Below are 25,795 nucleotides of genomic sequence, written 5' to 3'. Positions count from 1 at the left end.
TAAGCACATGCATCACGCAACCAGCATATAGCAGAACAATAACAGAAAAATTGTAGATACTGAGCTGGGCACAGTACTTCTTTTGAAGAGAGGAGGGCACACTCGAGCTTGTTTGATCGGTTACCGTCTACGGGTTTGGGGTTAGTTTCCAAGTATCTACCTAGTTTAGACGAGAGTTTTCTCAGGTAGCCCTTTTTTTACACCTTTATGTAATATTATAAATTAAAAATGGGGCACACTGTACAAAGTTCAGCAAGAGAGGATTACATCAAGGAGGAAACAAATGGAAAAAAATAAGACATAAATTTATAGAAAGATATCAAGCAACCAGTCAATGAGTGGTTGAACCACAGCTTCTTTCACTTTGAATTGGCATAGCATCAAATTACTTTTAAAATAAACTCTCCAGCATCCGAAACCGAAAGAAGAAAATGTCCTTTCTTGGTCAAGAGAGCATTCAAATTTTTTAGCCTGACTTAGTAAAGAAGTGGATTAATCCAACTGGCAGAAGTCTTTGAAGTTGTTCTCTTCCAGATCATGAAGTGTTTCATGCATTCTAAAAGCACTCAGAAAATGTCTTTTCTTGGTCACAAAGACAAAAATGCTAAAGAGAAAGTCAAAAACTTCAGTAAATGTACTGCAATACACAAACAATTGACTGATATATCAACTGAGCAAAGTGTGATCAGGAAAGAAGGAAACATGTGTATTTGTCGCTACCAGAGAAGTGAGCTAGGTTGGTTAGTCACAATAGATGGAGCAAAATAAAAGCATTGGTTGGCTAAGTAAAACTATGTTACAGAAGGAAAAGGAGTATCGGTAATGCATTAAGATCCCTAAAGGGTTGTTAAGGGTGACAGTTGCTACAATAATTTTCTCTGTTGAGCTTGCATTTCAATATTATTTAATAGGACATCGATCAAACAAAAAATGATAAGGAAAGAAAACTCATGGCTAACAGATACAGTGAAAACACATACCGGTTCATTCCCTGATAGTTTGCCCAACCGAGACTGCTCATTTGCCAACAGGTGAACAATGTGCTCCCGTTGATTGCTCACGTTGCCTTTCTGCAACCACAAGATAGGGTTTCTCGCATATTTCAGTGAAACCATCAACATTCCATAACACTAGCAGTCTAGCATTCTAGAACGCCAAGATAAGTTAAAAGGTGTGATAAGTTTGAGACCATAATTACACAAGTATTTTCATCAAAAATTTAAGCAACATAGATTAACGCATCAGGTGAGCCATATGCTAACCTGAAAACCAAACACACAGTGCAAAAGGTCCAGCATATCTGAATTCCTAGCATCAGGAACTGAAATGTTACCAGGGAGCCTCGGCAGATCCCTATGGTACTGCAAAGCTGATATCGCTGCCCTCACCTGAAATTGAAACAATGCTACAGGAATACAGCCACTGCCCGGTCGAAATAATGAACATAAAAAAATTCAGACCCTGAAAGATACCTCTGGAAAAGTGACAATTGCATTAGTTGTAGACACGGCATCTAGAGGAATAATATTATAAGCTACAACATCCTCTGTCCTTGCCGCATCCTTTTGCATGACTTTTTTCATCTGAGTAGAACAGAGTGCATTAATATTTACAAACAATAGGGAAATGTTTGATGTATGGCAAGTACATTTAGAAGGTGGGAAACTGAACAGACGCAGGCTCATAGTGATCACATCATACTTACATTCAGCTAAACGTTAGAACTTTATGTGCAAATAACCCAATGTTGCTCTTTGTCTCCAGCACAGTTCAGTTTACAGTTAGCATAATGATGAAGTAAAGAACCTTGCTAAACAATTGAGATTTTTTGCACAGCACCTTATACATTCTGTAGCATTTGAGGGTAAATTTCAAGTTCTTGAGACCATTGTTTAAGATTGTGGGAACTCATTCTTGTGTTTTCTATTTATTTTATATGTTAAAACTCAATGGAATGACTATATGACAGCTAAGCTTTTCGCTTGTTAATTTCACATGTTTGACATTATATCTACTAGATATATGATCGCTGAATATTTATTTACTAATCCACCACTGCTAGTAACAGAACATCTGAATGCACAACAGTAGGTGACTCTTGTAGTTCTAGAAAACATGAGAATATTTTCATTATCTCCCTGGTGGCCAGTAGCCAAAACCTATTCATAACAAAGCACTCAACTACGTAACAGTAGAAGAAACTGTATTATTATCTTCTCTGATTTCTAAACATTTCAAACTGAAATAAAGCAGAAGCAGAATCAACGATGAGCAACTATATTATCAAAGGTAAGACCATACCTCAGGAGAAATCAATTTATCTGCATCCTCAGGGGAAATTTCCCTTGTTATATCCTCTATTACTGACCACAAGACCTTGAGAGTTGCAAGTACTTTTTTCCGCTTCAGAGTTTTGCGTTCCAGCCTGCTCAAATAACAGCAGTAGTTAACGGATAGTAGACACCACAATGCTAGAAATCGATTTAAAAGTATGCTTAAAAACAGCATGTCTCAAAAAGAGAAAATAATTGGAACTTTTAAGAAAGGTCTTCGGAGGGAATATACATACTCTCCAAGGTTACCACTAAACACAGCAGATTCCCTAAGCTTCATTTCATCTTCACACAACTCATCAACTTTATGCTTTTCTCTGTATAGCTTATAAAACTCTTGCAGTTTAGCAATATCCTGACTCCGGTCTATAGCACCGCCTTCCCTCTTTGCTAGTTTTTGCTGAAATTTTGAGAAAGACATGTTAAAAGAAGATAATTAACTTCCCAAACAAAACAAAAATCTAGTATGACTCAACAAATCATGGTTCAAGAGACGTGGTGTGTAGCATGGCTTGTGAGTGAGACTGACATTCAAAAACACTGCCACATGTTCAAGGAAGCCATGAGATGTTAAAGCTCTGATCAGCAAACAGCATATATAAAATAACAAAGTATTAGCTTGTTAAGTACACCCAATGTTCATAAGTAGGAGGTGTCATTTTAGAAGTGTCGCAAAAATTGCGGCCTTGACTAATGGCTGCTCTTATACATGTGCATCTGAGTGTTCATGCCATAATAATAGTTGACAAGTTACATATCTGGCACAAAAACAAGAGATGAAGAGAGGTGGGTACTGAGGTGGCAAAGGCAGTTCCACGTGGTGCCCCGGTACTATCTGTGCATGAGAGAAGGGAGTATATGGCTTAGCTGTGATTTTGGGCTCTGGGCCTGTTTAGCCTACCCCCACATCTCTTAACCGGTCTTCATATAGAAGAAAATGTTAGTTGCACCCAAGGATTCATATTTTGTATATGTGGAGTGCTGGTTTGCTTACTACGCTACCTCCGTGTCAAGATGCAGGTCGTTTCAGAATCTGTGCTATACAAACATTATCAGGTTTGACCATTGATGTAGAACAAAGAATACTAACATCAAGAGCGCTAAATTGATAACACTAGACCTAGCATAAAACATACTTTCCTAACGCATAATTAGTTTTACTTCAAACAACATAACTTCACAGGAACGAAGAGTCAAAGTGTTGCCTTAACGCCTGACAACATGAAAAAAGGGGCATACATTGTTACCGTGTACTTGTGAACATAGTATATGAAATAAAAACAATAAAGCATAAGAGACGTACCCTGATTACTGACATTAAACCGGTTTTGAACTGCAGGACGCCTCTCCCTTCGCTATTGGGATCCAGATTTTGGGCTAGCGCATACGCATGCTCACACACTGCTCATGGAAGTAGAGAGGTATCACAAGACAAAACAAAAGTGCATGTAAAAGTTGAACTTAATTGCGAAACATAGTCGAAATCATATAGTCTCATGTGTTTGCTTTTCCCGGAGCATTATATTCTACTAGCATCTCTTGGGTCCAAAAAAGTGTGTCCGATGATGCAAAACAGCTGAAGCATAATATAAATGGCAAACTGAGCAGAACTGCAGTTATAAACTGGAATGTTGCCAGCAGGAATGTACAAAATGATGTGAGCATTGCAGCTCAGCACCATAGCTGAGGTTAGTGCCATGACCTACGAGTTGCCTTGTGGTGTGGTGCAGCACCAGCAGGCCAGAGCGAAAAGTAGTAACACACAGAAATCATGAGCTAATGTAGGAAGGAATGGAAATATTTAGGCAGGCGGATTGTAACTAGCGCACTACCAGTAGCCGAAAATCAGAATCAAGCCGTGTACTAGCTCCTCCTCAGGAAGCACTAGTAACACAGCCGGTGATTGCCCCGGGAGGGCGGAGCGAAGCTGAGTAAAAGGGGTAGCGAAGCTCGGCTTACGGATTCTGGCGACGGTGGGGTCCTCGTCCTGGATCTCGTCGGCGGCGCGGAGCACCTCGTCGATGTGGGTGTTGTTGCCGAGCGAGGTGGGGACGTTCCCGGCGATGCCGCTGGCGGGGACCCCGTACCCGCCGCCCATCCGCTCCCCGCGGAGCGCCGCCCGCACCAGGCGCTCCCAGTTGGCCTCCGCCCTCGCCATCTTACTCGGCGGCGGAGGCGCGCGCCTCTCAGATCCGCACCAGCGCGCCTCTCAGAGCCCGGCCCGCATGCCACCACCCCGCTGCTCGCGCGCCAGGCTGCTGTGCTGCGATCGGCGGCCGCGCGCGGTGGGGGCTAGGGTTTCGGCTCGGCCGCCTGCGCGCGCGCGCGCTCGAGCTGGAGCGGGGGAAGGGAATGGAGGGGGCGAAGGCGGAGGAGGAGCAGGAGCAGGACGGGAATCTCAAAATCTCAAAACCTCGTCGGCTTTTTTTTGGCGAGAATATTTTTCACCCTGGACTGGATGCGATCTACTCCGTGCGGGTGGCGTGCTGGATACACTGTGGATTGCGCGTCGCGACTTGGACGGAAGCCACTTCCGGGTCGACCGGCGCGTGCGCGTGCCGCGCCGGAAGGGGGAGAGGGTTTTTAAGACGTGCGTGTGAGGCTGGCTAGTGGGCCATCTGCGTGTGTGCGTTCCAGATCGGATGCCGGAGCATTAAGCAATGTCTCGACGCGGAAATGGTTACGCGGTCTTTTTTTTTGGGGGAGGAAATGGTTGTGCGAGTCTGAGGTATATGGCCAGTGGCATCATCTTGTGGACTAGTATGACGAGGATGGGGACGTGACCAGGTGCAACGCGCGTTTGAACGAGTTTTTCGATCGTGGTCTCGTCCGGCTCTGGAAGATGTACCGAAGATGGCTCCCTGTCCGGCTGTCCCTGTGGGTCGGACGCAGGATAGGGAAGGTTATACGGGTTTTTATTTCAGTTTTTGCAATTTCTATTTTTAGAATTCTAAAAACCGCCTTCTGCTAGTCTCATCCCCTGACCGATCGGTCGGTCTAGCATCACTTCCTCCGCTTAGGACCTGATGATTGGTTGCTAGCGGCGTTTTCTCTAGAGATGTGTGCAGATTTTCTTCCTGAAGCCATGTTCAACGGAACCAAGTTCAAAAGCATGTTCTAACAATTCAATTTTTCGTCTCCAAGGAAGAAGCGGTGTCTCTGAAAAATGCTTGGCGTTTGGTTGCATGCAAATAGAAGATTTATCAACTCTAATCTACCGAACTAATAACGGTAGGCGAAATTGACGTTCTTGGCGAGCTTGCCCGTGTCCTTGGCGAGCTTGGTGTTGTGGACTGCCGCTTTCGAGCTCGACGTCGTGATCCCCAAGGCGGTGGCGCTGACCCCCCCCGGAAAGGACAGCGATACAGGGAGGATAAAGATCATTATTTGGGTCGCCGTCGGAGCGGTTGCATTCCTTTTGTTGGTGGTGCCATTTTAGCTCGCGGTGTTCCTATGGTGTCGCTGTTGGCGCCACCACAATGATGTCCCGTATGATCTTGGTGTGCTGCAGTCGTTGATGCCGGCGCCGCTTGGGTCCAGCAGGAGCAGGAGCAGGGGGTAGACGGCGTGGTGCAGAATTTGACGCTCGACACACTGTGCGTGGCGACGAAGGGGTTCGACGACCAGCGCCGGATCGGTTCCGGGAGCTTCGGCTCAGTGTACCGCGTCACGCTCCCAGGCGGGGGCGAGGTGGCGATCAAGCGGGCGGAGGAGCATACCACCAAGTCCTCGAGCTCGTCGAGGTCGGCACGGTGCCGCGACCGCGAGACAGCCTTCAACTCTGAGTTGATCGCGCTAGTGAACATCATGTGCCTGCTGGGTGGTTGCGCGCAGTCTGATGAGCGTGTGCTGGCGTACGAGTTCATGTTCAACGGCACCCTCCACGACCGCAGCCCCATGGCACCGTCGGTGATGTTGCGGCGCGGCCGCCTCAACATTGCACTCGCCGACGACGTGGCGCGCGTGCTCGACCCGCACCTCCCCCGACGCCGCACAAGGCTGAGGCGCACGCCTACGTCGGCTACCTTCCTACTGACTATGTCGGCCCCGTCGGTTGTGACCGATCATCCATGACCGAGGTCGTCGACGATCTCGAGCGTGCGCTCGTTGCTACCTCCACGATGCCCTCCGTGATCGCCCATCGTGTGTTGTCCCGCCGGTTGTAAATCACAAAGGGGAGAAGAAACCAATGCGACGGGGATTCTTCTTCGATTTCATGGCTAATTTCCTGATGAACCATGGTCAAATCAAGAAGGGGCGACCACTCGATAACAACTCCACAGTGACGTGCCACTGGTTTCCGTTCATCATGCAGGCAGAATTAGGGACGACAGTCTGATACGTCTCAAACGTATCTATAATTTCTTATGTTCCATGCTAGTTTTATAACAATACTCACATGTTTTATATACACTTTACATCATTTATATGCATTTTCCGGCACTAACATATTAACAAGATGCCGAAGCGCCAGTTCCTGTTTTCTGCTGATTTTGGTTTCAGAAATCCTACACAGGAAATATTCTCGGAATTGGACGAAACAAAAACCCAGGGTCTTATTTTTTCACGGAGCTTCCAGAAGACCGAAGAGGATACGAAGTGGGGCCACGAGGCGCCCTCACCATAGGGCGGCGCGGCCAGCATGGGGCCCGCGCCGGCCTATGGGGTGGGGCCCCCGTGCCTCCCCCGACTCTGCCCTTCCACCTATTTATTCTCTCCGTCGCGAAAACCCTATAACCGAGAGCCACGATACGAGAAAAGTTCCAAAGACGCCGCCGCCGCCAATCCCATCTCGGGGGATTCAGGAGATCGCCTCCGGCACCCTACCGGAGAGGGGAATTATTACCCGGAGGACTCTACATCACCATGATCGCCTCCGGACTGATGTGTGAGTAGTTCATCCTTGGACTATGGGTCCATAGCAGTAGCTAGATGGTTGTCTTCTCCTCTTGTGCTATCATGTTAGATCTTGTGAGCTGCCTATCATGATCAAGATCATCTATTTGTAATGCTACATGTTGTGTTTGTTGGGATCCGATTAATATGGAATACTATGTCAAGTTGATTATCAATCAATCTATCATATATGTGTTGTTTATGATCTTGCATGCTCTCCGTTGCTAGTAGAGGCTCTGGCCAAGTTGATACTTGTGACTCCAAGAGAGAGTATTTATGCTCGATAGTGGGTTCATGCCTCCATTGAATCTGGGACGAGTGATGGAAAGTTCTAAGGTTGTGGATGTGCTGTTGCCACTAGGGATAAAACATTAATGCTTTGTCTAAAAATATTTGTGTTGATTACATTACGCACCATACTTAATGCAATTGTCTGTTGTTTGCAACTTAATACTGGAAGGGGTGCTGATGCTAACCCGAAGGTGGACTTTTTAGGCATAGATGCATGCTGGATGGCGGTCTATGTTATTTGTCGTAATGCCCTAAGTAAATCTCATATTAGTCATCATGATAAGTATGCGCATTGTTATGCTCTCTCTATTTGTTAATTGCCCAACTGTAATTTATTCACCCAACATGCTATTTCTTATTGGAGAGACACCACTAGTGAACTGTGGACCCCGGTCCATTCTTTTACATCTGAATACAATCTACTGCAATCATTGTTCTCTATTGTTCTTTGCAAACAAACATCATTTTCCACACCATACGTTTAATCCTTTGTTTACAGCAAGTCGGTGAGATTGACAACCTCACTGTTAAGTTGGGGCAAAGTATTTTGATTGTGTTGTGCGGGTTCCACGTTGGCGCCGGAATCCCTGGTGTTGCGCCGCACTACACTCCGTCACCAACAACCTTCACGTGGCCTTCATCTCCCTACTTGGTTCGATAAACCTTACTTTCTTGCGAGGAAACTTGCTGTTGTACGCATCACACCTTCCACTTGGGGTTCCCAACGAACGTGTGCTTCACGCGTCATCAAGCTAAATTTCTGGCGCCGTTGCCGGGGAGATCAAGACACGCTGCAAGAGGAGTCTCCACATCCAATCTCTTTACTTTGTTAATGTCTTGCTTTACTTTATTTTATTTTCTGCTTTGTTTGTTTTCTTTATATCAAAAATACAAAAAAAATTAGTTACTTGCTTTACTTTATTTACTGTCTAGTTTGCGTTCTCTATATACCAAAAACACAAAAAAATAGTTACTTGTTTTACTTTACTTTATTTAGTTTGCTTTATTTACTACTGTTAAAATGAATACTCCTGAGAACACCAAGTTGTGTGACTTCACTAGCACAAATAATAATGATTTCATATGTACACCTATTGCTCCACCTGCTGCTACAGCAGAATTTTATGAAATTAAACCTGCTTTACTAAATCTTGTTATGAGAGAGCAATTTTCGGGTGTTAGTTACGATGATCGTTGCTGCCCATCTTAATAATTTTGTTGAACTTTGTGAAATGCAAAAGTATAAGGATGTAGATGGTGACATTATAAAACTGAAATTGTTTCCTTTCTCCTTAAGAGGAAGAGCTAAAGATTGGTTGCTATCTTTGCCTAAGAATAGTATTGATTCATAGACTAAATGTAAAGATGGTTTCATTGGTAGATATTATCCTCCTGCTAAAATTATATCTTTGAGAATTAGCATAATGAATTTTAAGCAATTGGATAATGACCATGTTGCCCAAGCATGGGAAAGAATGAAATCTTTGGTAAATAATTGCCCTACCCATGGACTGACTACTTGGATGATCATCCAAACCTTTCATGCAGGACTGAATTTTTCTTCGAGGAACCTATTGGATTCAAGTTGCTTGGAGGTACTTTTATGTCCATCACTTTGGGTGCCGCAACAAAGCTTCTTGATGATATGATGATCAACTACTCTGAATGGCACACTGAAAGGACTCCACAAGGTAAGAAGGTAAATTCTGTTGAAGAAACCTCCTCCTTGAGAGATAAGATTGATGTTATTATGTCTATGCTTGTTAATGGTAGATCTAATGTTGATCATAATAATGTTCCTTTAGCTTAATTGGTTGCTCAAGAAGAGCATGTCGATGTGAACTTCATTAAAAATAGTAATTTCAACAACAATGCTTATAGGAATAATTTTGGTAACAACTATAGGCCATATCCTTCTAATAATAGTAATGGTTATGCTAATTCTTATGGTAATTCTTACAACAATAATAGGAGTGTACCCTCTGGTCTTGAAGCCATGCTTACATAATTTATTAGTACACAAACTGCTTTTAACAAATCTGTTGAAGAAAAGCTTGGTAAAATTGATGTTCTTGCTTCCAAGGTTGATAGTCTTGTTGCTGATGTTGATCTTTTGAAATTGAAAGTTATTCCTAATGAAACTAAAGATATTAAGTCATTTGCTACAGCAAACGCAATCCAAGTTCGAATTAATGAAAACATTAGATTGATGGATGAATTGCATGCTAGGTGGGAAAGAAAAGAAAAACTAGCTAACAAGAATAATGTAGCTAAAGTTTGGACTATTACCACCACTAGCAATGTTGATGCTTCACATGTTGCTAAACCTCCTACTATCAATGATAAAATAATTGGTGTTGGCAATGTTTCTACTCCTAATGCAAAGCGTGCAAAACTGCTTGAAACTGCTAAAACTGCTGAAACTGTTTGTGATAAAACTGCTGTAATTTTTCAGAATATTGGGGACAATGATCCCATTGCTTTAGATCATAATGGTTTAGATTTTTTTTGATTGTCATATCTCTGATGTTATAAAGTTCTTGCAAAAACTTGCTAGAAGTCCTAATGCTAGTGCTATAAATTTGGCCTTTACAAAACATATTACAAATGCTCTCATTAAAGCTAGAGAAGAGAAATTAAAACTTGAAACTTCTATTCCTAGGAAGTTGGAAGATGGTTGGGAGCCCATCATTAAGATAAAGGTCAATGATTTTGATTGTAATGCTTTATGTGATCTTGGTGCAAGTATTTCTGTCATGCCTAAGAAACTCTATGATATGCTTGACTTGCCACCATTGAAAAATTGTTATTTGGAAGTTAATCTTGCTGATAATTCTATAAAGAAACCTTAGGGGAGGATTGATAATGTTCACATTACGGTTAACAATAACCTTGCCCCGTTGATTTTGTTTTCTTGGATATTGAATGCAATGCATCTTGTTCCATTATTTTGGGAAGACATTTTCTTCGAACTGTTGGTGCTGTTATTGATATGAAGGAAGGGAATATTAAGTATCAATTTCCTCTTAAGAAAGGTATGGAACACTTCCCTAGAAAGAGAATGAGGTTACCTTTGGATTCTATTATTAGAACCAATTATGATGTTGATGCTTCATCTCTTGATAATACTTGAGTTACACTTTCTACGCCTAGCTGAAAGGCGTTAAAGAAAAGCGCTTATGTGAGACAACCCATTATTTTACTACAGCAATTTTTGTTTTATATTTGTGTCTTGGAAGTTGTAACTACTGTAGAAACCTCTCCTTATCTTTATTTTATTGCATTGTTGTGCCAAGTAAAGTCTTTGATAGTAAGGTTGATACTAGATTTGGATTTCTGCGCAGAAACAGATTTCTTGTTGTCACGAATTTGAGTAGATCTGTCTGTAGGTAACTCAGAAAAATCTGCAAAAAATCATGAGTAATCCTCATATATGTACACAACTTTCATTCAATTTGAGCTTCTTCATGTGAGCATGTTAAGTGCCTCGAAAAAAATCGTCTTTACGGACTGTTCTGTTTTGACAGATTCTGCTTTTTATTTCACATTACCTCTTTTGCTATATTGAATGGATTTCTTTGTTCCATTAACTTTCAGTAGCTTTGGGCAATGTCCAGAAGTGTTAAGAATTATGATGTTACCTCTGAACATGTGAATTTTTGATTATGCACTAACCATCTAATGAGTTTGTTTTGAGTTTGGTGTGGAGGAAGTTTTCAAGGGTCAAGAGAGGAGGATGATACAATATGATCAAGAAGAGTGAAAAGTCTAAGCTTGGGGATTCCCCCGTGGTTCATCCCTGCATATTTCAAGAAGACTCAAACATCTAAGCTTGGGGATGCCCAAGGCATCTCCTTCTTCATCGACAACTTATCAGGTCACCTCTAGTGAAACTATATTTTTATTCCGTCACATCTTATGTGCTTTACTTGGAGCGTCTGTATGTTTTTATTTTTGTTTTTGTTTGAATAAAATCGGATCCTAGCATTCCTTGTGTGGGAGAGAGACACGATCCGCTTGTTCATATGAACACTCGAGTTCTTAGCTTTACTTTTTAATGTTCATGGCGAAGGTTGAAAACTGCTTCGTTCATTGTTATTTGGTTGGAAACAGAAAATGCTTCATGTGGTAATTGGTATATTGTCTTGAATAAATTGATACTTGGCAATTGTTTTGCTCAAATAGATCATGTTTAAGCTCTTGCATCATGTAGATTGCACCTATTAGTGGAGAACTACTGTAGAGCTTGTTGAAATTTGGTTTGCATGATTGGTCTCTCTAAAAGTCTAGATATTTTCTGGTAAAGTGTTTGAACAACAAGGAACACAGTGTAGAGTCTTATAATGCTTGCAATATATTCTTATGTAAGTTTTGTTGTACCGGTTCATACTTGTGTTTGCTTCAAACAACCTTACTAGCCAAAGCCTTGTACTGAGAGGGAATACTTCTCATGCATCCGAAACCTTGAGCCAAAACCTATGCCATTTGTGTCCACCATACCTACCTACTATGTGGTATTTCTCTGCCATTCCAAAGTAAATTGCTTGAGTGCTACCTTTAAAATTTCATTCCTTGTCTTTGCAATATATAGCTCATGGGAAAATAGCCTTAAAAAGTATTGTGGTGAAGAATGTGTAGCTTATGTATCTTATTTCTTATAAGTTGCTTGTTGAGCGGTAACCATGTTTCTGGGGACGCCATCAACTATTACACCTTTGTTGAATATCATGTGAGTTGATATGCATGTTCGTCTTGTACGAAGTAAGGGTGATTTATCATGATTAAATGGTTTGAGTATGCATATTGTTAGAGAAAAACTTTGGGCCGCCAACCAAAGCCATGTATCATGGTGGAAGTTTCAGTTTGGACATTAATCCTCAATCTCTTAATTATGAGAATATTATCTGTTGCTGAATGCTTATGCATTAAAGAGGAGTCCATTATCTATTTTCTATGTTGCCCCGGTACGGATGTCCTCAAAGTTGAGATCTATCAAAAACGAGAAATCAAATGCGACCTATCTCCTTGGACCTTTGTACAGGCGGCATAGAGGTGCCCCTTTGTGACACTTGGTTGAAACATATGTAATGCAATGAGAATCCATGAAAATCCAAGCTAATTAGGACAAGGTGCGAGCACTATTGGTATTCGATGCATGAGGCTTGCAACTTATAGGATGTCTTATGCATAACACATATGAATTATTACTACCGTTGACAAAATTGTTTCTATGTTTTCAAAATAAAAACTCTAGCACAAAAATAGCAATCTATGCTTCCCTCTGCGAAGGGCCTTTCTTTTACTTTATGTTGAGTCAGTTTACCTACTTCTTTCTATCTTAGAAGCAAACACTTGTGTCAACCGTGTGCATTGATTACTACATACTTGCTTATTTGCATTCATTATATTACTTTGTGTTGACAATCATCCATGAGATATATGATACGTCTCAAACGTATCTATAATTTCTTATGTTCCATGCTACTTTATTGATGATACTCACATGTTTTATACATACTTTATGTCATATTTATGCATTTTCCGGCACTAACCTATTGACAAGATGCCGAAGAGCCGATTCTTTGTTTTCTGCTGTTTTTGGTTTCAGAAATACTAGTAAGGAAATATTCTCGGAATTGAACGAAATCAACGCCCAGGGTCTTATTTTTCCACGAAGCTTCCAGAAGACCGGAGGAGTTACGAAGTGGGGCCACGAGGTGGCGACACACCAAGGCGGCGCGGCCAAGGAGGGGCCCGCGCCGCCCTAGTGTGTGGGCCCCTCGTGACGCCCCCTGACCTACCCTTCCGCCTACTTAAAGCCTTCGTCACGAATACCCCGATCACGAGAGCCACGATACGGAAAACCTTCCGGAGACGCCGCCGCCGCCAATCCCATCTCGGGGATTCGGGAGATCACCTCCGGCACCCTGCCGGAGAGGGGAATCATCTCCCGGAGGACTCTTCATCGCCATGATCGCCTCCGGATCGATGTGTGAGTAGTTCACCCCTGGACTATGGGTCCATAGCAGTAGCTAGATGGTCATCTTCTCCTCATTGTGCTATCATTGTTGGATCTTGTGAGCTGCCTATCATAATCAAGATCATCTATTTGTAATGCTACATGTTGCATTTGTTGGGATCCGATAAATATGGAATACTATGTTATGTTGATTATCAATCTATCATCTATGTGTTGTTTATAATCTTGCATGCTCTCCGTTGCTAGTGTAGAGGCTCTGGCCAAGTTGATACTTGTAACTCCAAGAGGGAGTATTTATGCTCGATAGTGGGTTCATGCCTCCATTAAATCTGGGAGAGTGACAAAAATTTCTAAGGTTGTGGATGTGCTGTTGCTACTAGGGATAAAACATCAATGCTTTGTCTAAGGATATTTGTGTTGATTACATTACGCACCATACTTAATGCAATTGTCTGTTGTTTGCAACTTAATACTGGAAGGGGTGCGGATGCTAACTCGAAGGTGGACTTTTTAGGCATAGATGCATGCTGGATAGCGGTCTATGTACTTTGTCGTAATGCCCGATTGAATTTCACACTACTCATCATGATATGTATGTGCATTGTTATGCGCTCTTTATTTGTCAATTGCCCAACTGTAATTTGTTCACCCAACATGCTATTTCTTATCGGAGAGACACCACTAGTGAACTGTGGACCCCGGTCCATTCTTTTACATTGAATACAATCTACTGCAATACTTGTTTTTACTGTTCTTTGCAAACATCATCTTCCACACTATACATCTAATCCTTTGTTACAGCAAGCCGGTGAGATTGACAACCTCACTGTTAAGTTGGGGCAAAGTATTTGGATTGTGTTGTGCAGGTTCCACGTTGGCGCCGGAATCTCTCGTGTTGCGCCGCACTACACTCCGCCATCAACAACCTTCAACGTGCTTCTTGACACCTACTGGTTCGATAAACCTTGGTTTCTTACTGAGGGAAAACTTGCTGTTGTACGCATCACACCTTCCTCTTGGGGTTCCCAACGGGCGTGTGCTTGACGCGTCATCAAGACTGTTTTCTGGCGCCGTTGCAGGGGAGATCAAGACACGCTGCAAGGGGAGTCTCCCACTTCTAATCTCTTTACTTTGTTTTTGTCTTGCTTTACTTTACTTTATTTACTGCTTTGTTTGCTTTCTTATATCAAAATACAAAAAAATTAGTTACTTGCTTTACTTTATTTACTATCTTGTTTGCGTTCTCTATATTAAAAACACAAAAAAATTACTTACTTGCATTTACTTTACTTATTTCATCATGTTTCCTCCTAAGTTCACTCTGAAAGACATACCGGTAGGACGAGGGTCTATTATTGGAAGATATAATATAGAAGATTTTTTCACTCATATTAGTACGGTTGAAGATTTTGAAGATAAACACTTGGTAGAACTTGCTCCTACTTATGAAATTGCTGCTGCTTCTTTAGTACACGTGTTAGAAGCTAGATTTGTTAATCTCAACCCCGTAATGCAACATATGTTTCTTACACTCTGTGATATGGAAGAAGGAGAAAAGAAAGATTTTGTCTTAGAAACCCTTCTTAAAGAATTTGGCGATGTAGCAAGAGAAGCTACAAAAGTCTTTACTAAATATAAGATGCTTGGCTCTTATACCAACTTTGCTAGTACCCTTGAAAAGATGGAAAAAGATAGACGAAAGTACACTAATAAAGTTAATTATGAGGGGGATATTAAAACATCAATACCTTGCAATCTCTTAGGAATGTGCGAGGCACTAGAAAAGAATTATGATTGGATTGTTCCTGAAAATTTATTTGATGAGAATAGCAAGCCTAAGAGTAATGAAAAAGGAGCCTCTGAAACTTACATAGATAAGATACAACGCATAGTTGAGAGAACTCCAAAACCCTCTATTGATGCTTCATCTCTTTGATAATACTTGATACACACTTTCTGCGCCTAGCTGAAAGACGTTAAAAAAAAGCGCTTATGGGAGACAACCCATGATTTTACTTCTGCACTTTTATTTTATATTTGAGTCTTGGAAGTTGTTACTATTGTAGCAACCTCTCCTTATCTTTATTTTATTGCATTGTTGTACCAAGTAAAGTCTTTGATAGTAAAGATGATACTAGATTTAGATTACTGCGCATAAACAGATTTCTTGCTATCACGAAATTGAGTAGCCCCGTCTGTAGGTAACTCGGAAAAATCTGCCAATTTACATGCGTGATCCTCAGATATGTACGCAACTTTCATTCAATTTGAGTATTTTCATCTGAGCAAGTTAAGTGCCAAGAAAAATTCGTCTTTACAGACTGTTCTGTTTTGACAGATTCTGCCTTTTATTTCGCATTGCCTGTTTTGCTATGTTTGATGGATTTCTTTGTTCCATTAACTTTTAGTAGCTTTGTGCAATGAACAGAAGTGTTAAGAATGATTATGTCACCTCTGAACATGTGAATTTTGATTATGCACTAACCCTCTAATGAGTTTGTTTTGAGTTTGGTGTGGAGGAAGTTTTCAAGGATCAAAAGAGGACGATGATACAATATGATCAAGGAGAGTGAAAACTCTAAGCTTGGGGATGCCCCCGTGGTTCATCCCTGCATATTTCAAGAAGACTCAAGCATCTAAGCTTGGGGATGCCCAAGGCATCCCCTTTTTCATCGACAAATTATCAGGTCACCTCTAGTGAAACTATATTTTTATTCCGTCACATCTTATGTGCTTTACTTGGAGCGTCTTTATGTTCTTATTTTTGTTTTGTTTGAATAAAATTGGATCCTAGCATTCATTGTGTGGGAGAGAGACACGCTCCGCTGTTGCATATGAACACATATGTTCTTAGCTTTATTCTTAGTGTTCATGGCGAAGGTTGAAACTGTTTCGTTAATTGTTATATGGTTGGAAACAGAAAATGCTACATGTGGTAATTGGTATAATGTCTTGAATAATTTGATACTTGGCAATTTTTGTGCTCATGTTTAAGCTTTTGCATCATATACTTAGCACCTATTAGTGAAGAAATACTGTACAGCTTGTTAAAATTTGGTTTGCATGATTGGTCTCTCTAAGGTCTAGATATTTTCTGGTGAGGGTTTGAACAACAAGGAAGACAGTGTAGAGTCTTATAATTCTTGCAATATGTTCTTATGTAAGTTTTGCCGTACCGGTTCATACTTGAGTTTGCTTCAAACAACCTTGCTAGCCTAAGCCTTGTATTGAGAGGGAATACTTCTCGTGCATCCAAAATCCTTGTGCCAAAAACTATGCCATTTGTGTCCACCATACCTACCTACTACATGGTATTTCTCTGCCATTCCAAAGTAAATTGCTTGAAGTGCTACCTTTAAAATTCCATTCTTTGTCTTTGCAATATATAGCTCATGGGAAAAATAGCTTAAAAACTATTGTGGTATTGAATATGTACTTATGTGTCTTATTTCTTAATAAGTTGCTTGTTGAGCGATAACCATGTTCCTGGGGACGCCATCAACTATTTCGCTTTGTTGAATATCATGTGAGTTGCTATGCATGTTCGTCTTGTCTGAAGTAAGGGTGATTTATCATGATCAAATGGTTTGAGTATGCATATTGTTAGAGAAGAACATTGGGCCGCTAACTAAAGCCATGATCCATGGTGGAAGTTTCGGTTTGGACAACAATCCTCAATCTCTTATGAGAATATTATCTGTTGTTGAATGCTTATGCATTAAAGAGGAGTCCATTATCTCGTTGTCTATGTTGTTCCGGTATGGATGTCTAAGTTGAGAATAATCAAAAGCGAGAAATCCAATGCGAACTTTCTCCTTAGACCTTTGTACAGGCGGCATAGAGGTACCCCTTTGTGACACTTGGTTAAAACATATGGTATGCAATGATAATCCATGTAAATCCAAGCTAATTAGGACAAGGTGCGGGCACTATTGGTAATCTGTGCATGAGGCTTGCAACTTATAGGATATATTATACATAACACATATGCTTTATTACTACTGTTGACAAAATTGTTTCTTGTTTTCAAAATAAAAGCTCTAGCACAAATATAGCAATCCATGCTTCCCTCTGCGAAGGGCCATTCTTTTACTTTTATGTTGAGTCAGTCTACCTACTTCTTTCTATCTTAGAAGCAAACACTTGTGTCAACTGTGCATTGATTCCTACATACTTGCTTATTTGCATTCATCATATTACTTTGTATTGACAACTATCCATGAGATATACATGTTACAAGTTGAAAGCAACTGCTGAAACTTATACCTTCCTTTGTGTTGCTTCAATGCCTTTACTTTGAATCTATTGCTTTATGAGTTAACTCTTATGCAAGACTTATTGATGCTTGTCTTGAAAGTACTATTCATGAAAAGTATTTGCTATATGATTCAGTTGTTTACTCATTGTCTTTACCATTGCTTCGAATCGCTGCATTCATTGCATGTGCTTACAATAGTATTGATCAAGATTATGATAGCATGTCACTTCAGAAATTATCTTTGTTATCGTTTACCTACTCGAGGAAGAGTAGGAACTAAGCTTGGGGATGCTTGATACGTCTCAAACGTATCTATAATTTCTTATGTTCCATGCTACTTTATTGATGATACTCACATGTTTTGTACATACTTTATGTCATATTTGTGCATTTTCCGGCACTAACCTATTGACAAGATGCCGAAGAGCCAGTTGCTGTTTTCTGCTGTTTTTGGTTTCAGAAATCCTAGTAAAGAAATATTCTCTGAATTGGACGAAATCAACGCCCAGGGTCTTATTTTTCCACGAAGCTTCCAGAAGACCGGAGGAGTTACGAAGTGGGGCCACGAGGTGGCGACACACCAAGGCGGCGCGACCAAGGAGGGGCCCGCGCCGCCCTAGTGTGTGGGCCCCTCGTGACGCCCCTGACCTACCCTTCCGCCTACTTAAAGCCTTCGTCATGAATACCCCAGTACCGAGAGCCACGATACGGAAAACCTTCCAGAGACCGCCACCGCCAATCCCATCTCGGGGGATTCAGGAGATCGCCTCCGGCACCCTGCCGGAGAGGGGAATCATCTCCCGGAGGACTCTTCATCGCCATGATCGCCTCCGGATCGATGTGTGAGTAGTTCACCCCTGGACTATGGGTCCATAGCAGTAGCTAGATGGTCGTCTTCTCCTCATTGTGCTATTATTGTTGGATCTTGTGAGCTGTCTATCATGATCAAGATCATCTATTTGTAATGCTACATGTTGCATTTGTTGGGATCCGATGAATATGGAATACTATGTTATGTTGATTATCAATCTATCATCTATGTGTTGTTTATGATCTTGCATGCTCTCCGTTGCTAGTAGAGGCTCTGGCCAAGTTGATACTTATAACTCCAAGAGGGAGTATTTATGCTCGATAGTGGGTTCATGCCTCCATTAAATCTGGGACAGTGACAGAAAGTTCTAAGGTTGTGGATGTGTTGTTGCTACTAGGGATAAAACATCAATGCTTTGTCTAAGGATATTTGTGTTGATTACATTACGCACCATACTTAATGCAATTGTCTGTTGTTTGCAACTTAATACTGGAAGGGGTGCGGATGCTAACCCGAAGGTGGACTTTTAGGCATAGATGCATGCTCGGATAGCGGTCTATGTACTTTGTCGTAATGCCCGATTGAATTTCACACTACTCATCATGATATGTATGTGCATTGTTATGCGCTCTTTATTTGTCAATTGCCCAACTGTAATTTGTTCACCCAACATGCTATTTCTTATCGGAGAGACACCACTAGTGAACTGTGGACCCCGGTCCATTCTTTTACATTGAATACAATCTACTGCAATACTTGTTTTTACTGTTCTTTGCAAACATCATCTTCCACACCATACGTTTAATCCTTTGTTTACAGCAAGCCGGTGAGATTGACAACCTCACTGTTAAGTTGGGGCAAAGTATTTGGATTGTGTTGTGCAGGTTCCACGTTGGCGTCGGAATCCCTGGTGTTGCGCCGCACTACACTCCGCCATCAACAACCTTCAGCGTGCTTCTTGACTCATACTGGTTCGATAAACCTTGTTTTCTTACTGAGGGAAAACTTGCTGCTGTACGCATCACACCTTCCTCTTGGGGTTCCCAACGGGCGTGTGCTTGACGCGTCATCAATATACATCCATGAGATATACATGTTGAAGTTGAAAGCAACTGCTGAAACTTATGCCTTCCTTTGTATTACTTCAAAACTTTCTACAAAGAATTTATTGCTTTATGAGTTAACTCCTATGCAAGTTTTATTGATGCTTGTCTTGAAAGTACTATTCATGAAAAGTCTTTGCTATATGATTCAGTTGTTTAGTCATTGTCTTTATCATTGCTTCGAATCACTTCATTCATCTCATATGTTTTACAATAGTATTGATCAAGATTATGATAGCAGCATGTCACTTCAGAAATTATCCTTGTTATCGTTTACCTACTCGAGGGCGAGTAGGAACTAAGCTTGGGGATGCTTGATACGTCTCTAACGTATCTATAATTTCTTATGTTCCATACTAGTTTTATGACAATACTCACATGTTTTATATACACTTTACATCATTTATATGCATTTTCCGGCACTAACCTATTAACAAGATGCCGAAGCGCCAGTTCCTGTTTTATGCTGTTTTTGGTTTCAGAAATACTACACAGGAAATATTCTCGGAATTGGACGAAACAAAAGCCCAGGGTCTTATTTTTCCACGGAGCTTCCAGAAGACCGAAGAGGATACGAAGTGGGGCCACGAGGCGCCCTCACACCATAGGGCGGCGCGGCCAGCATGGGTCCCGCGCCGGCCTACGGGGTGGGGCCCCCGTGCCTCCCCCGACTCTGCCCTTCCGCCTATTTATTCCCTCCGTCGCGAAAACCCTATGACCGAGAGCCACGATACGAGAAAAGTTCCAGAGATGCCGCCGCCGCCAATCCCATCTCGGGGGATTCAGGAGATCGCCTCCGGCACCCTGCCGGAGAGGGGAATCATCACCCGGAGGACTCTACATCACCATGATCGCCTCCGGACTGATGTGTGAGTAGTTCATCCTTGGACTATGGGTCCATAGCAGTAGCTAGATGGTTGTCTTCTCCTCTTGTGCTATCATGTTAGATCTTGTGAGCTGCCTATCATGATCAAGATCATCTATTTGTAATGCTACATGTTGTGTTTATTGGGATCCGATGAATATGGAATACTATGTCAAGTTGATTATCAATCAATCTATCATATATGTGTTGTTTATGATCTTGCATGCTCTCCGTTGCTAGTAGAGGCTCTGGCCAAGTTGATACTTGTGACTCCAAGAGGGAGTATTTATGCTCGATAGTGGGTTCATGCCTCCATTGAATGCGGGACAAGTGATGAAAAGTTCTAAGGTTGTGGATGTGCTTGTTGCCACTAGGGATAAAACATCAATGCTTTGTTTAAGGATATTTGTGTTGATTACATTACGCACCATACTTAATGCAATTGTCTGTTATTTGCAACTTAATACCGGAAGGGGTGCGGATGCTAACCCGAAGGTGGACTTTTTAGGCATAGATGCATGCTGGATGGCGGTCTATGTTATTTGTCGTAATGCCCTAAGTAAATCTCATATTAGTCATCATGATAAGTATGCGCATTGTTATGCTCTCTCTATTTGTCAATTGTCCAACTGTAATTTAATCACCCAACATGCTATTTCTTATTGGAGAGACACCACTAGTGAACTATGGACCCCGGTCCATTCTTTTACATCTGAATACAATCTACCGCAATCATTGTTCTCTACTGTTCTTTGCAAACAAACATCATTTTCCACACCATACGTTTAATCCTTTGTTTACAGCAAGCCGGTGAGATTGACAACCTCACTGTTAAGTTGGGGCAAAGTATTTTGATTGTGTTGTGTAGGTTCCACGTTGGCGCCGGAATCCCTGGTGTTGCGCCGCACTACACTTCGTCACCAACAACCTTCACGTGGCCTTCATCTCCTACTGGTTCGATAAACCTTGGTTTCTTACTGAGGGAAACTTGTTGTTGTGCGCATCACATCTTCCACTTGGGGTTCCCAACGAACATGTGCTTCACGCGTGATCACAGTCGCGCGGCCTGCATGGGCTGGTCAGGTGGCGGCGGCGGCTTGATGGCCCCATCGACGGGTGGTGGATTGGGGAGGGCAAAGCGGAGGGGATTAGGGCCTGCAGGGCATACCAGCTGAGCCATCCATTGCACCAAGGGAGAAAAGGATGCTCCAGTTTGCCTCGCCATCACCTGTCCCTAGAGAATCGGCCGACTCGAGCATTCCTCCGGGGCTAACTTTTAGCCTGCTTTAAAACTCGTGTTTTGCAGTTTTTCCATGTTAGCAAGCCCACCAAACAAACGAATTTTGCCCCGATGGAAACGAGAAATGGGATTGTGATCAACAAATCAGGCCCTTAGGACCCGAATGGCAGCCTAAAGGATCTATGATGCATAGTTTTACATGCATATGTGCAAGTTCGACCGACGGTTCAAATATAAATATGGTCACTGTAATCTTGGGATAGAGTTACCAAACCATGTACTCCCTCCATTCCAAAATGTAAGACGTTTTGAGGATTAGTTAAAAGTTAAATCTTACTAACTTTAACCAAATTTTTAGTAAACAATATTTACATATACAATATCGAATGAACACATTAAGGAAATATACTTTGTGATGAATATTGATATTGATTCGGTATTGTAAATTTTCATATTTTTATGTATGAACTTGGTCAAACTTTTAAAAAGTTTACTTTTGATTAATCCTTAGATGCCTTAACATTTTGGGACGGAGGCAGTACTTTGTACTAACGGTGAAGGTTAGTAATGAACTAGGTTTGCTAACTACATCTCTAAAATTTGTGTGTCGAACCAATGTATGTGGCCCTAAAAATTGACATTGATTACCTAATGAATTCATGTGTCAATGATTACAACTATGACAGTGCGTAGATCAATGGGGTAGCTGAACATTTAACAGGTGCTCTCAACTTAGCAAATTGGTTGTGCATGGGAGTTGTTGAATGTTCAATTATCTCATAGCCCACGTGTTTCTATGCTAGCTGATTCGTAGGTTGCACTTATTGACATATGCATCCCCAATGGGCCTGCCGAAGATGGTACCCGGGATTTATTCAAGGCCCACGACCCGAAGGATAAGAAGATTCGGAAGCCCAAAATGCTATTATGGAAAGATAGAGTTGTAATAGGAAGTGTAAAGTGTAATCTTACGGGACGGGTCAGAAACCCTCTCGAACTCTGTAAACTTGTACATCACGAATCTCTCGGCTCCGCCTCCTATATAAGGGGGAGTCGAGGGACAAAGAAAGGATCGAATCATTGTTTCTCAAACCCTAGCTTTTACATCGTCGAGTACTTTTCGGCTGAAACCTTCGAGATCTACTTGCCCTCTACATCCAACGAAACCCTAGTCTACTACTTGTAGGCATTGACAAGTTAATCCCTTGTCAATTGGCGCCGTCTGTGGGATTTAGAGGCGACAAGGAGCTGATCTCGATGGCACGTTCAGGATCGTCGACTTCGTCGGTAGCAAGCAGCATCATGGACAGAGGTAAACAGATCGAAACTGGTCTCGTTGATTTTGTACCTCACCCGCCCTCTCGTTTGGATGCATATACGTATCTGGAGGAGCCCATGGAGATGACGTTCGGAAGGTTCCACTTTCGCATCGGGAAGGAAGGAACGTATCGTCTCGAAATTCCGACCTTCTCGAGGTTTTCAGTGGTACATACTGAATCTTCAAGCTCGACATCATCGGTCGAGTCAGGCGACGAAGGAACCTCCTCGCCACGCTTCATCAGCACCAAGGCAAGCGGAAAACTCGCCAAGATCTTCAGTGACATGTCTTTCGAGTGGTTTGCGGACTCCTATATAAGCATCGATTCCGAGAGTGTCGACAGCTTCGACTTTATCGACAAATCTACCACTGTGGGAAAGGTCTTTGCCAATCTATATGATGGTGTCACCGATCTCGAAAAAATAGAAAAAATAAAGTATCATCAGATCTACGCGATCGGAGATTCAAGCCGACCTCAAGAACAGACATCAGAAAACTTCGACGAGGCAGGAAATCCGTTCGTTGATCCTACGGATCTTACGCGAGGACTGGGGACAAAATATATCGGCACGGCAACGCGAGAGATGGTGTGATTCCCGCAGGCAGTATGGGATCGAGTGGAAAGAGCTATCAATGGGACAGAACCAATGACTGTCGCGGCAACACCAGAGGAGTTACAGGCATACCAATATAAGCTCGCGCGTGCCAGGCGAGAACTCGAGAAACAAAAGATAGAGCTCGATAAAGGCAAGAAGCAGCATCGGCGTCGAGTAGGCGAAGAGCAGAATTGAGCCGACAATCAGGAACTTCGGGCAGCAGTCACAGAGAAGCTCGCAACAGGGCAAGGTCTCGACTAAACAACATACCTGAAGCAGAGAGAGAGAACCTAGTCCAAAATCTCGACATGTCCTTTATGTCGATAGACACAAGGGGAAACATTATCCCGAAAACACCAGAAGCAGGGTACATGGCGACGCAAGCTTTCATCCTCGCGTCCAAACCACCTGCCGGAGATCCAAGAGAGGCATTGTACAACATGGCTATGCGGGAGTTGGAGCCATGGGAGCAGCATTTGTAAATTCACCTCCCGAAGGATCAACAAGGCAAAACAGTCCACGTCCTGCTGTTGTAGCGGCAGTTCCCGAGAAACCAGGTGAAGCAAGGGATACGGAAATCCAAGCAAGGGTAGACAAAGCACGACAACATAGAATGGAGCATCGACATTCTCCAGAGATAGCCGAAGAGGACATGTGTGGGCTACCATGTTTTACAAGGAGGGTCCGAAAAACTCGGGTGCCTTCGGGGTTCAAGTTGCCTGACAATTTCAAGAAATTCGACGGATTGCAGGATCCTGAGGATTGGCTGGTAGATTATCTCGAGACAGTGAAGTTAATAGGCGGAACAAGGGCAACGGCGATGCAAAGCATTCAGGTGCACTTGAGTGGAGCTGCAAGATCTTGGATAAAGAAGCTTCCTTCAGGTTCCATCGACAGCTGGACTGACTTCGAGGAGATATTCGTCAAGAATTTTCGGTCCACCTGCAAAAAGCCTGCGACACTCGGGGAATTGAGATCATGTCGACAAAAACATGATGAATCAATGAGGAAGTACATCCAAAGGTGGAATATCATCAAAAACTCGGCAGAAAACATATCTGATGAGCGAGCGATAGATGCGTTTGTGGCAGGAGTTCGATGATACGTCTCCGACGTATCGATAATTTCTTATGTTCCATGCCACATTATTGATGATATCTACATGTTTTATGCATACTTTATGTCATATTTATGCATTTTCTGGAACTAACCTATTGACGAGATGCCGAAGTGCCGGTTCCTGTTTTCTGCTGTTTTTGGTTTCGAAATCCTAGTAAGGAAATATTCTCGAATTGAACGAAATCAACGCCCAGGGTCCTATTTTGCCCGGAAGCATCCAGAACACCCGAGAGTCGCCAGAGGGGGGCCACAGGGGCCCCAGATGATAGGCCGGCGCGGCCCTGGCCCTGGCCGTGCCGCCTTATGGTGTCGTCGCCTCGTCGACCCCCCGACTCCGCCTCTTCGTCTATATAAAGGTCCCTGACCTAAAAACCTCGATACGATCGACGAAACCCGCAAAAACCTTCCAGAGCCGCCGCCATCGCGAAGCCAAGATCTGGGGGACAGGAGTCTCTGTTCCGGCACGCTGCCGGGACGGGGAAGTGCCCCCGGAAGGCTTCTCCATCGACACCACCGCTATCTTCATCAACGCCGCTTGTCTCCCATGAGGAGGGAGTAGTTCTCCATCGAGGCTCGGGGCTGTACCGGTAGCTATGTGGTTAATCTCTCCTATGTACTTCAATACAATAATCTCATGAGCTGCCTTACATGATTGAGATTCATATGATGATGCTTGTAATCTAGATGTCGTTATGCTAGTCAAGTGAATTTTACTTATGTGATCCCCCGAGACTCCTTGTCCCACGTGTGTAAAGGTGACAGTGTGTGCACCGTGTGGGTCTCTTAGGCTATATTTCACAGAATACTTATTCACTGTTATGAATGGCATAGTGAAGTGCTTATTTATATCTCTTTATGATTGCAATGTGTTTTGTATCACAATTTATCCGCATGCTACTCTAGTGATGTTATTAAAGTAGTTTTATTCCTCCCGCACGGTGTAATGGTGACGAGTGTGTGCATCCGTGTTAGTACTTGGCGTAGG

General features: G+C 42.5%; 1 protein-coding gene across 1 annotated transcript in view; it reads right to left on the bottom strand.

Moving 5' to 3' along the window:
* The window catches only part of LOC124701254 (callose synthase 9-like), a 28,656-nt gene extending 24,160 nt beyond the window's left edge, over positions 1-4,496 (bottom strand). Inside the window, exons 1-7 of the mRNA XM_047233301.1 lie at positions 4,293-4,496; positions 3,637-3,734; positions 2,570-2,733; positions 2,302-2,425; positions 1,473-1,583; positions 1,263-1,388; positions 981-1,070 (exon numbers count right to left, since the gene is read on the bottom strand). Coding sequence (XP_047089257.1) covers positions 981-1,070; positions 1,263-1,388; positions 1,473-1,583; positions 2,302-2,425; positions 2,570-2,733; positions 3,637-3,734; positions 4,293-4,491 — 912 coding nt within the window. The 5' untranslated portion in view covers positions 4,492-4,496. The remainder of the gene's footprint in view (positions 1-980; positions 1,071-1,262; positions 1,389-1,472; positions 1,584-2,301; positions 2,426-2,569; positions 2,734-3,636; positions 3,735-4,292) is intronic.
* Positions 4,497-25,795: the final 21,299 nt, after the last annotated feature.

The sequence above is a fragment of the Lolium rigidum genome, chromosome 3 (assembly GCF_022539505.1).
Source record: "Lolium rigidum isolate FL_2022 chromosome 3, APGP_CSIRO_Lrig_0.1, whole genome shotgun sequence".
Taxonomy (NCBI): Eukaryota; Viridiplantae; Streptophyta; class Magnoliopsida; order Poales; family Poaceae; genus Lolium; species Lolium rigidum.
Note: the sequence above shows the minus strand (reverse complement) of the source record. Positions and strands in the feature narration are given on the sequence as shown.